At 37.4% G+C, this 12049-nt stretch overlaps 1 protein-coding gene across 5 annotated transcripts in view; it reads left to right on the top strand.

Moving 5' to 3' along the window:
• Positions 1-11766, top strand: part of HECTD1 (HECT domain E3 ubiquitin protein ligase 1) — a 90279-nt gene extending 78513 nt beyond the window's left edge. For all 5 annotated transcript variants that reach the window (XM_019551232.1, XM_019551234.1, XM_019551233.1 and 2 more), the window contains 9 exons: positions 1306-1433; positions 3884-4085; positions 5063-5200; positions 6060-6667; positions 8280-8358; positions 8449-8542; positions 9091-9241; positions 10283-10427; positions 10769-11766. In XM_019551232.1, coding sequence (XP_019406777.1) covers positions 1306-1433; positions 3884-4085; positions 5063-5200; positions 6060-6667; positions 8280-8358; positions 8449-8542; positions 9091-9241; positions 10283-10427; positions 10769-10906 — 1683 coding nt within the window. In that variant the 3' untranslated portion in view covers positions 10907-11766. The remainder of the gene's footprint in view (positions 1-1305; positions 1434-3883; positions 4086-5062; positions 5201-6059; positions 6668-8279; positions 8359-8448; positions 8543-9090; positions 9242-10282; positions 10428-10768) is intronic.
• The last annotated feature ends 283 nt before the right edge of the window (positions 11767-12049 follow it).

Raw genomic sequence — 12049 nt, 5'->3', positions numbered from 1 at the left:
AAAAAATCTAATCTTTGCCCTTAAAGCAAACCTGAAACTTTTAACAGGTAAAGTGATGCATCTAGGTCTGGCTTTCTGTGGTGTTAATCAGACACAAAAGTGATGCAGTTCTCTGTAGCTTAAGGATAAATCTAATCTTGATCTGGTTCCTTCCAGCAAATCAGTTATTTTAACAGGATTTGTAGAATAAGCTTCATATGTAGGCTGTGGTTTTTGAGGCACCATAGAGTTGTTGGTTTTGAGGCTACTGAAACAAATACCTGCAAAGATTGAATCAGTTCAGAATTTAGCCCGTGTGTGTTCTGAGTAATCTTTGCTTACTTGGGACTAACATCAGTTGCTATGATTTATTACCCTTGTTAGCACAGTAAAGACAACACTGTAATGGGAATCTGGCTTGTGCATTGTTAACTAAGCACTAGCTGCAGGACCACATTCTTCCTATGCTTACGCTTGTGTAGCATTCTTTGATTTCATGCTATTTAACTGAGGGAAATATCTATATCTGTATTACTGCTAATAACAAAGGACCCTGGAAGAATCTTGATATTTAAATTGCAAACTGACCTTGCAAAATTGTGTTAAGAAAATCCTTATTCTTCTATGGGAAAAGGACAGACTTGATAGCAAGTCACTGAGATGCAATAAAAATGAAATATCAAGATCCTTATTTTTAGTAGTAGAGCCGTATTTCTAAACAGAATGTTTCTGACATGCCTTTGTTGTTAAATTTCTCCTTTTGTGGGTGGATGTCTGAATGCTTGTATGTCCTACTAAAACTAAGTAAAATTTCTTCAATGTGTTTTATAGAAATTTAACCACAATCAGAAAAAAGCTTTTGACCAGAATCTTTGGTAGGGAACATAGAGCTTGTCACAGTTCTCTGAAGATTACTTGGGAACTTGGCTCTACTTAATAATGACTTTGACATATTGTTTAGCAGCCAGAGAGAAACCACATTTTCAGAGGGAAATAATCTCAGGTTCTAGGGCTGGTTCTCCTTTTTCCTCATGCTTTATTTATTGGCATCCTCCTATGAGAGGACAGTATGTACAGCCTTTCCAGATTTGGAGTATATAGGTGGGAACATGTGGGTGGGTGATGAGCTCAGGGGCATCCTTGCTGGGATCATCAAGGACCTGGTATAAGCAATGCTTTTAATAAAGTATTCACCTTTTAAAGAAAAGACTGTGCTAAGGGCACTCCATGCAGAGGTAATAACTAGCTCTACACGTATCTGACTAGCAAGTTCCTTGTACTACTTGATCCCATGTTTTAAATAACTCGCTGTCCGTTAAATTTCAGGAACCATTGGCGCTAGCGAGTGGAGCATTGCCAGACTGGTGTGAGCAGTTAACTAGCAAGTGTCCTTTCTTAATACCATTTGAAACTAGACAGTTGTATTTCACATGCACAGCATTTGGGGCATCAAGGTAAGAAACCTGACCAAATAAATGTATTTTGTTTTCTTCAGTGTAAAATAATTTTTCATGTCACTGTAAAACCTTTGTCACTTACCATATCATGGAAAAGCGTAAGCATGATATATTTTCCAAATTTAAGGAGCTTTATAAAATTTTATATTACAAAGATCAGTAAATAAAAAAGGAAGGGGAATCATTTTAGAAGTTGAGAAAAGCATTTGAAATTTTTTTATGCATGTGCTGAGGGGAGGTGCAGAGTGACTGGCTCTCTGTGGCTTGTTCCACGAGAAATTCCATTTCCATGTTCAGCCTGCCAGCTTAGTTTGCATGTGAACTTTAGCTAGATCATCAGAATGAGCAATGATTTTTTTTTTTGTGGAGTTTTTAAAATCTGGTTCTTCATTACTTGAAGCTGTTTACAGGAAGAGAGAATCTAACTCTTTAAATTAATTTAAATTCATAATCTCCTAACACGATTTATTAAAATCTAATACTACTGTGATATTTGTTTGAAACAATGCACCAAAATATATACCTTCTTATTGTTTATACAGATGGTGAATGTTTGATAAGTGTATAGTTTGGACTTTATTTTGTGTATTAAAGACCAAGAGTTTGACCATCTGGGGCATTTGTACACCCACACTTGTCTGCTCCTACATACCAGAAATCCAGTGCGTCAGCCTGCAGAGCATGCAAACTGACATACCCAGAGCTGCATCACATACATTTATACAGACGGCGAAATGTGTGTCAGTGCTAAGAAAATGGCAGCGTACGCTTTGAAACTAAAAAACCTTCAATGTGTTTTAATTCAAAAGCTTACTTCTTCAATTTTCTCAGTGTTGACACATTCCACCATTTATACAAATGCATACAACTCAGTGTCAAGCACTTTTAAAATCACCTGATGCTGTGTCATGTGCGTGTGTGCATAAACCCCTTTTGTTTTGAAAAGAAGTCTTAGCTGTATAATGCAGCTGTAATATAACATGGTAAGCTTAATGTGATTTAGTAAAATGGAAGGTAACTGCCTTTGAAAACATTTCAACATCTAGTTGATCCTTTGTTTTGGTTTTAGCTTACTAATTTGTTCTCTACTACAAAGATAATATCTGTCCGTCTGTCTGTCAGTTTGGTTTTATACAAGGAAAAGGGAGAATTAAATTTTCATTGCTTAGGAAAGAAGAAAAGAGGCTGGCCAATTATCTCCAATTAACTGTATTTTGTTATTAAAGTAGCATGGAACTGAGGGTGGAAAGCTGCTCTTTTGAGCTCTTGTGGGGGGTCTTAATCTATAGAAATTTTGGGTGTTGGGCAGGGTTAACTTCTGGGGTGCCAGAGGAAACCATTCTCTGTTAAAAACCCTCGGGGGTACTGAATATTTAAGTGACTCAAGGGTACATGAATTTGTAAGTTGATAAGAGGTTTAAGAAAACTGACTTTCATCTTTTGGCATTTTATTACATAGCTACAACTCCATGGCTGCATGCACATGTGTGTATTTTTATAATGTGGCTAATAGAAGAAAGACATGTTATAACAATCTTTAGATATCTAAAGATCTTGTTGTCCAATAGATGTTATTTACCTGGCACATCTTTCAACTTTCTTGGGCTCTCCAAGCGTTTAAACCTCATAGTACCACTGTAAAGTAGTTGAAATATATGCCAGTTTCAGGTTACTTTGCTTTCACTTATATAGCAAACATGCTTTTAGCATTGGGAGTAGTTTTTTGCTGTGTGGATGGCAGGGTATGAAAAAATTAAAAACATTGCCTTCACATAGGTGCTATTAATAGTTGTAGTTGTTCTTGTTTAATTGGATTTAAACCAAAAAAACCCCAACACCTTAACATGAAGGCATTTACTGTGAAGTCCTAACAGTTTGGGGCAAAATTTTCATTAAAATTACTGGATTCTTTTTTCAGACAAGAACCAATATATTATTTTTCTTGTACATACATGTATTTAAATAATTGTACTTCGGTCTTGTGTATGAACCTGCTTGTTTGCCTGTAGGGTTATATTATGTAGATTATTAGCTCATAAGACTTACAGGTATAAATATGTATAAACCTCTTTAAGAACATTGGATGAAAATATGACTAAGTGCTAAATATTGTTACCCACTAATCACTTCCACTGGGATTAGGATTTGTTTGGTTTTTTACTCTGATGAAATACCATGCACACTTGACTTTTTTTCTCTCTTTCTTTAAACCATCAGTTGAGGATGATGCATCCTGGAAATGCAAAATTATTGTATTATGTTTATATGACATTTTTCTTCCCTTGACATTGCAAGTGCATCTGAAAGCCTTGCAAAAGCCAAAGAAAATGGCGCACACAACTTAGGAATTAACAGCATAATTTTTGCATACTTGTCTCAGGGTACTCATCTGTTATGTATCAATAGACTTATAGTTTTTAAATAACACCTGTGTGTTCTGTATCCAGAGCAATTGTGTGGCTACAGAATCGACGTGAAGCCACTGTTGAACGGACAAGGACCACAAGTACAGTGCGACGAGATGATCCAGGAGAATTCAGAGTTGGGCGGCTCAAACATGAAAGAGTGAAAGTTCCACGAGGTGAATCCTTGATGGAATGGGCAGAAAATGTCATGCAGATTCATGCGGATAGAAAATCTGTTCTAGAGGTAAAGCATGTCTGTCTAATGAAGAGATGCTAAACGCTGTTTTTATCATTTCTGCTGTACTGAAAAGTCATTCTCAAAACCTGTTAGGAAATAACTGTTAAAATTTTTACTGCTACCATATTTATTTGCATACCATACCCAGAGACTACCAGAGCAAGGTGCAGGGCTCAGGAGAAATCCAGCCTGTGTAGGGCCCCTCCCCCAAACACAAGGAAGCCGGCAGCAGATTTGGTGGCTGTGGGGTTGGGGGTGCCGAGCAGCCAGACGTGAAGTTGTCAGCAGTGCGGAGTTCCTGTGGCCACTCCACCTGGCTCCACAGGCCCCCCAAAGTGCAGGGCCCAGGATGGTTGCCCCGATTTTGCCCCTCCCTCCTCCTAGGATTGGCCCCAACCACACAATTTTTGGTGGGGGGGAACAATTTAAAATTCCATGTCTTAAATGTGGAAACTGAACAATTGTTTCGGATTTATGGGCACTGATTGTGGAGGGGGTGGGGAGGCAAAATGGCAGCTGGGCTGGAGGTTCTGGGTGCATGGAGCTGGGTGAGGAGTCCCCTCATCAGATTCATATTTCTACCTGCTTCTGCTAAGTAATGAAGAGTCTTCCTGAGCAGTTGCTACTGGGTCAACCCTTTCACAATCACCACCAAATTAAGACTTGTTTGCGGTTTCATTTCATATACAATTTGGAGGATTAACCCCCCCAGCTTTTAGGAATTGAGGCTGCCTCTTTCCTGCCTGCCTTTTCCCCTACCCCCTGCAAGGCAGTGAGAACCTCCCGCCCTTTGCCAGGTACCCCTTTGAGTGAGTTACTTGCCACAGTAGAGATTTACTGCCCAGCACCTGTTTTTCTTTTTTCTCCTCCCTCTTTCTCATTTTGGGAGGGCAGACTGAAGAACAAAAAAGTTTACATATTATTTGGGGTTTCTTGGTATGCAAATAAATATTGTATTTCTTTATTTTAATCGTATCTTTTAGGTTGAGTTCTTAGGAGAAGAAGGGACGGGCCTGGGGCCCACGCTGGAGTTCTATGCACTGGTGGCAGCAGAGTTCCAGAGGACAGATCTGGGAGCTTGGCTTTGTGATGATGATTTTCCAGATGATGAATCGCGTCAGGTGTGGCACATTTCTTATCATGGACATTCAGAGAAAAAGATTCATATTTTGTAAGATAAAGAAAACTGGTTATTTCACTTCTTTTCCTGTCACACATGGCCATTAGCTGGATGCCTCCATCCAGTGTGTGAGACTTATTTGTCTGCTGCCTCCTAAGATGGTTAAGCATGAGATTTTTGCCCTTTAAGCATAGTATGGTGAGGTGTAAGCCTTCCTCTTTCCAGGACGCATATAGTTAATACACAAGTTTTGTTTCTGCAGAGAGATGAAGCAGCATGTGCTACAGGCAACAACAGCACTATTTAGTTAGTACACAGTAGGATGGAGTTAGATCTGTTTTGCACACAGAATAAGGCAGGGTCTGATGGAGAAAAGTAGTGTGCGCATGTCCATTAAAGACTGAGGCAAGGATTTCTTGGGGTGATATCATTATGTATTTTTTGTAGTAGTACTATGTTATAATCCATACAAGGCAAAAGGTCACTTAGACACCTTTAATTGTGTTATTTTCTACCTTCTGTGAGTGTTAGATTTTGCGACCTGAATCTTTTTAACAAAGGGTTTTTTATATAATATTTATTTCAAAGGGTTGAATTGTAAAATATGGGGTTTAGATTGCCTTTTTGTTTTTATTATCTTGGGATTGCCTCTTTAACAAATACTACAGTATCTGCACATGAAGATATGTGAACTACTGTTTTCTAAGGTGGCAAAGATCTTTACATTTGAATAAGCTACTTCTGTAAATTGGTTAGGCTGAAGGAAGCTCATGAAATAGCAGCTTAATATAAACGTAACTTATGTATTTCAGCTCATTTTGCACAAAACTAACCCTTCTTCCCTTGTTTCTTAAAACCAGGTTGACATTGGTGGTGGGTTAAAACCTCCTGGATATTATGTACAGAGATCATGTGGACTCTTCACAGCACCATTCCCACAAGATAGTGATGAACTTGAAAGAATAACCAAACTCTTTCATTTCCTGGGAATTTTCTTGGCTAAGTGTATTCAGGATAACAGACTGGTGGATTTGCCTGTTTCTAAACCTTTCTTTAAACTCATGTGTATGGGGGACATTAAAAGTAATATGAGTAAATTGATTTACGAGTCACGGGGTGACAGAGACTTGCATTGTACTGAAAGCCAGTCAGAGGCTTCTACAGAAGAGGGGCATGACTCCCTCTCAGTAGGAAGTTTGGAAGAAGACTCAAAATCAGAATTTATCCTTGATCCACCAAAGCCTAAACCTCCTGCTTGGTTTAATGGACTTTTAACATGGGAGGATTTTGAATTAGTAAATCCACACAGAGCTAGATTTTTAAAAGAAATTAAGGACCTGGCAATTAAAAGACGGCACATCTTAAGCAACAAAAGTCTTTCAGAAGATGAAAAGAACACAAAACTGCAGGAATTAATGTTGAAGAATCCATCGGGTTCTGGGCCTCCACTTAGCATAGAGGATTTAGGGTAAGATTTTTCCTCTGTGTTGGTATATAAATTGGCATCGTTGATAGATTCAGTCACGGTTTCTGTAGCTATGGTTTGTGAAGCCTTTTACAGAGAAATTGAACAATTATGTTAATGTTATAACTTCATGATGTTTTGCTTTGGTTCTTTATTTGGCCTTAACCAACAGTATCTTTTTGTAATCGTTTGAAGAAAGAAGGCAAACTGAAATTGCAAGTGTTTGAAACCAACAGTATTAAGAAGTTTGAAGCACTGTGAAGTATTCATACTTGGATGCGTTTTAGGCAGCACATTGTGTCCCATTTGGAGCTTTGAGTTATTTCTAAGAAAATAAGTTCTCATTTCATTAAAAGAGACTTCAAATTCTGACTTTTTTTTGTCAGCTGGCTGTGGTCCATTGCTCCACAACCTGTCACCCATTCACCATTGCAGTTTTAGCTTTGAAGCTACTAATGTATGGAATACGTTTTCTGTGTGAACAATGCTAAAGTTACAGCTTATTGGTAGTGCTTTAATATACTCACATAGGAAACTTAGGTTTGAAGCCCAAGGACAAACAAATTATTTCTTGCCACTTACCATTAGTCTTTGAAGTGAATATGCTGCCATAGTATTGCATGTAACATAGAGATATCCATGCTAGCTTTAATACTACCAGCTCAGGTACTGGTAATAATGTACCTGTGGCCACAGGTATGCAGCATGAGCTTATTTACCCTGCTGAGCCTGTGCTGAGCTGCATGTTGCTACAGTTAGACAGTTACTGGTGCCAAGTTTTGAAAGTAAAGAACTTGACTAGACAAACTTGGAAAGCTATCAGCTGCTGTCAGGTAACGGTTTTTATGTGATCACTGAACAGTTTACCAAATATTGCATGTAGTATAACGGTACACAATCCTTGATTAACGCAGTTTGTTGTTAGGAGCCCACCAGATTCCCTGGATCTACGGGGCAGGATCTTGAAATGGGCAGCACTAAGCTAGCATCATTGCAGTGATGTCTCTGAGATTGTCCTTCCCACCAGAGCTGGAATGCTGCCTAATAAAAAATACAAGATAGGGAGTGAGCTTCTCAGAAATTCCTCTTTGGGGGGGGGGGAATAAAAACAAATGTAACTGGTATTCTAGGTTTTGTTTCATTTAGAACTGAATCTGCAGTAAAAGATTTCAGATTTTCCATGTGATTGTAAATATATAACATGGCAGCATGGTTGGGCATTAGAACTGGTCATAACTTTAAAACTCGTTTTTACGTGGAGTATGTTAAGTGACTTTGACACTGCTAGTATTAACCCTGAAAATAGCGTAAGTGTTCCTGTTAGCATGAGTTCATCTAGAAGGCTTGGTAGCATTTTATGTTTCACATTTGCATTTTGACTTTTTGAAACTTTCTGACACATTTGGAAGCTGAAAAAAAAAAAGTGAGCGATGCACATAAAATGCAGGTATATTTGAAACATCCATTTGACATAACCTTTAATATAGTGTCATTGTTCACATTTATAAAAAGATAATCTGCAAGCTGTTTTTGTGGAGTAATTAGGAGTCTAGCATTTGATGAAAAATGGGAGCAGATTTTTGGTATCTACTAATGGCTATCTTTATTTTTGCAGTCTAAATTTCCAGTTCTGCCCTTCGTCAAAAGTGTATGGGTTTACAGCTGTGGATCTCAAACCAGGTGGTGAAGATGAGGTTAGAAAAATACTCTATCAAGAATTTTAATATTCTGTCTCAAGAATAATTAACACAACGCTTACACTATTTATACATATATTTTTATAGATGGTAACGATGGATAATGCAGAGGAGTATGTTGATCTGATGTTTGACTTCTGTATGCACACTGGCATACAGAAACAGATGGAAGCATTTAGAGGTAACTTTAACTATGACATAGTACATGTGCATTTAGATGGACGCTTAAGGTTTTCTGATTTTAATATGATGGTCCAGAAATGTGTGTTTAAAAATAAACCATATGCAGTAAAAAAGGATTGTAATGACAAAGGCACTGTCTTTGTTAGTACAGCTAGAAAATGGAAATACTGACACACTTTAAATATTGGCTATTGTTGTATATTACATTATCAGCAAATAGTTACATGTATACGCATCCCAATTTTTGACTTGGCATCAGTAGGTTTAGAACAGTAAACCAAACTAATCAGTGTAGTAGTTATAAAACAGCTAACAGCATAGGCTTGCTGCAGTATTGACTGTAGTAATACCCAATTGTGAAAAATCAAGTTGGCAATATTGTTTACTCTTGCCATAACTGTGGCTATTCTGGTTTTTTTTCTACTGATTTAATTAAGAAAACATTAAAAAATATTAGCTATATCTTACTGATTGTATTATGTATAAAACCAAAAATGTTTGAGATTAAATTCTTATGGTTTTGTCTTTGTATCTGTTTAAATCAAGATGGGTTCAATAGAGTCTTCCCAATGGAGAAGCTGAGTTCCTTCAGCCATGAGGAAGTTCAGATGATTCTTTGCGGAAATCAGTCACCTTCTTGGGCAGCTGAGGATATCATTAATTACACAGAGCCTAAATTGGGTTACACACGAGATAGGTAACTATTTGATTTAAATTTTTGTGAAACAGCATTCAGGAAACGTGTATAAAGTGGTAGCATCCACAGTATTCCTTATATATACCAAGCTGAATGAATTGTTGGGAGTAAAATAGCAAATCAATATGGAATAAACATATGGCAGGTGAGGTGTGAAAATTTAATTATGGATGAGGAGGGGTTTGATGTTTGGGGTGAAAACACCCTCCCCCCCAATAGGGAGTCAACATTCAGAAGAGCAGGCAAGGTAAATTTCACATTTTCTGTAAATTCAAGTGCTGAGAAGCCATTGCTTTAGTTTTTGCTTTACCTAGTGCACTGCGTAAGTTTGAAGCTCTCCCATCTTAGCAGGAGCATATACTTATTCCTAGAACTATCTTGGTTATCAGAATGCGAAAGGAGCATAATAAATCAAAGATGCCCTGTAGCAGGGGTCTTCTGTTGATCCCATCATTGCATAAGTGAAAGGACCAGGTGCAAAAACCCTGGTGGAGCAGAGTTCTTGGTGTAAGAATAGTGCTATCTGTGGAAAATCCTTGGAGAGAATTTAAGATTTATTTTTGGTTTGAGTTACCAATAAATTGGAAAAGCAGGAAATTTGAAACCCTGACTGGTGAATTTTCACTTGCTTGAAGGCTTCTTTATACTGCTGTTGTGATGTAGAGACTTTACAAAGATAATATATGTATACACCCTCTTAAAGCCCTATGCACTGCCAGCATGGTGCAAAAGGGTGCTTACCTTGTGGGTTGCCAGTTGCAACAAATAATTAAATTGGAATTAATTCCATCTCTAATAGACAGACTGAAGTTTTGCCATGTGATACTAGGGACAGATTTTTTTTTTATTGTTGTTTTCATTTTTAATTCTTTATAAATGCTTTGTACTCCATTCAGTACTGATCTGGGCCCCACTATTTTTAAAGATTTTCTGTTTAAGTTTGGGCAAACAATTTTTTTTTTCAGCGTAAAATTACAAAAAATTCTTCTCTCTTCACCAAAGTAACTTCTTGTTGGTGTTTTTTTTTCCATTTGCCTGTAGTCCTGGATTCCTTCGGTTTGTGAGAGTGCTTTGTGGGATGTCTTCAGATGAAAGGAAAGCCTTTCTTCAGTTTACTACTGGCTGTTCAACACTTCCACCAGGAGGACTGGCTAACTTACACCCCCGCCTCACTGTTGTACGCAAGGTATGGGCTGTTTGGGGTACCTTTCTACAGCAGCTCCTTAAAAAAAAAAAAAAAAAAAAAAAAAAAAAAAAGGCAAAACAAAACAACAACAACCTTTGCCACTTCAGTAACAACTTCATGTTCTCATGAAGGAATTAATTCAAAGTATTTGTAAACTAAACAAGCAAGTATTAGTAGTGGATGTAGTGTAGGAGTAGTGTCATCACTGCCATCATTCCTTGGAATCCCCCCTCCTTTATTTATGAACTAGACTGTAAATTCTGTGGAACAAAGGATCAGTCTATAAAGTACTGTGAACAACTACCCTCTGTATAAATTGTCATCCTTTTTTTTATTCTCAGGTTGATGCTACAGATGCAAGTTATCCATCCGTGAATACATGTGTGCATTACCTTAAGTTGCCTGAGTATTCTTCTGAGGAGATAATGAGAGAGCGCCTACTAGCTGCTACTACGGAAAAAGGCTTTCATCTCAACTGAGTTACTGAGTGCAACACATGGGACCTGAAAAACTGTTTTTATACTAGTGAAGCCTCTTGTGTTTGTGTGCAGAAAATATGATCTCCACGCTGTGCTCTGATGAGAGTTGCCTTTTTTCCACCTGTGGGGCGTTAGGAACATGTGGAATAAGTTTGTTAGCTGCTAATGACACAACAAATCCCTGTAACTACACAGCCAGCAAGTAAATGGCACAGAACACTGTGTGATGCTTCAAGGGCTTGCACGACTGGAAATTAAGGTGGTTCTGTTTGACTGTTCCAAAGAACAGATCATCAGATTTTCAGTGTTCACCGATTATAAATTTCTAACAGTGTATTTGTGTAAAGTTTGTCATTTAATACCTTGTACACTACGGTTGCCATCACTGATCCCTATTTTGCCGGCTTTAAGCTAACTGGTCAAAAAACCTGCTTCCTTAAAACCTAGGGTTAATGAGCATCTCCAGCTTTCTCTTTCTTTTTTAAAATGGTGCCTGCACTATTGGAGTATTTTAGTGTTTTCTTTTTTTCTTTTTTTTTTTTCTTTTTTTGCATATAATCATGCACAACTGTTTAGTTTTTCTTTCAAGTGGGAATATATTTTGATTCTTAAATCCCCTCCTATAAAGATCAAATCCCTAAGTGTGTTTGTGCAGTTCAACAATAAAGCTATTTAAGAAAAAGAAAAAAAAACACTGGTCCCTGGTGCAAGGCACACTTAAAGCAAGTTTTACTTTGGTTGTATTTTCTTTGTATATTATAAACATTTATTTAACTTGTTGCAGTTTGAAGTTAAAAAAAAAAAATTCCAATGTGTATGCTCAACAATAATCATTAAAATGTTTGCAGCGTACAAAACTGTCTCCGCTGAACATTTTGTTACCATTCTCCAAATGTGAATATATAGACTACATATTTTCTATTGATTTTGGTTAAATGAAAGCATTTGGAAAGCAATTGCATGAAAAAACTAAGTTTAAAGAAAAGAAAAAAGAATTTGGAATAGAGCAAATAATAGAGTGTTAGCTTGCCTGAGGCTAAGCGGGGCATTCGTAATTCTGTATTGCATCTTCTTGAGAATTTGTTTTTCAGTGATAACATGTGTGCTATGCTTGGAGTATGTATTTTTTTTAACATATTTGTA

The sequence above is a fragment of the Crocodylus porosus genome, unplaced genomic scaffold (genome assembly GCF_001723895.1).
Source record: "Crocodylus porosus isolate Cpor-Errol unplaced genomic scaffold, CroPor_comp1, whole genome shotgun sequence".
In the NCBI taxonomy this organism is placed as follows: domain Eukaryota; kingdom Metazoa; phylum Chordata; order Crocodylia; family Crocodylidae; genus Crocodylus; species Crocodylus porosus.
This window is presented reverse-complemented; position numbering and strand designations above follow the sequence as displayed.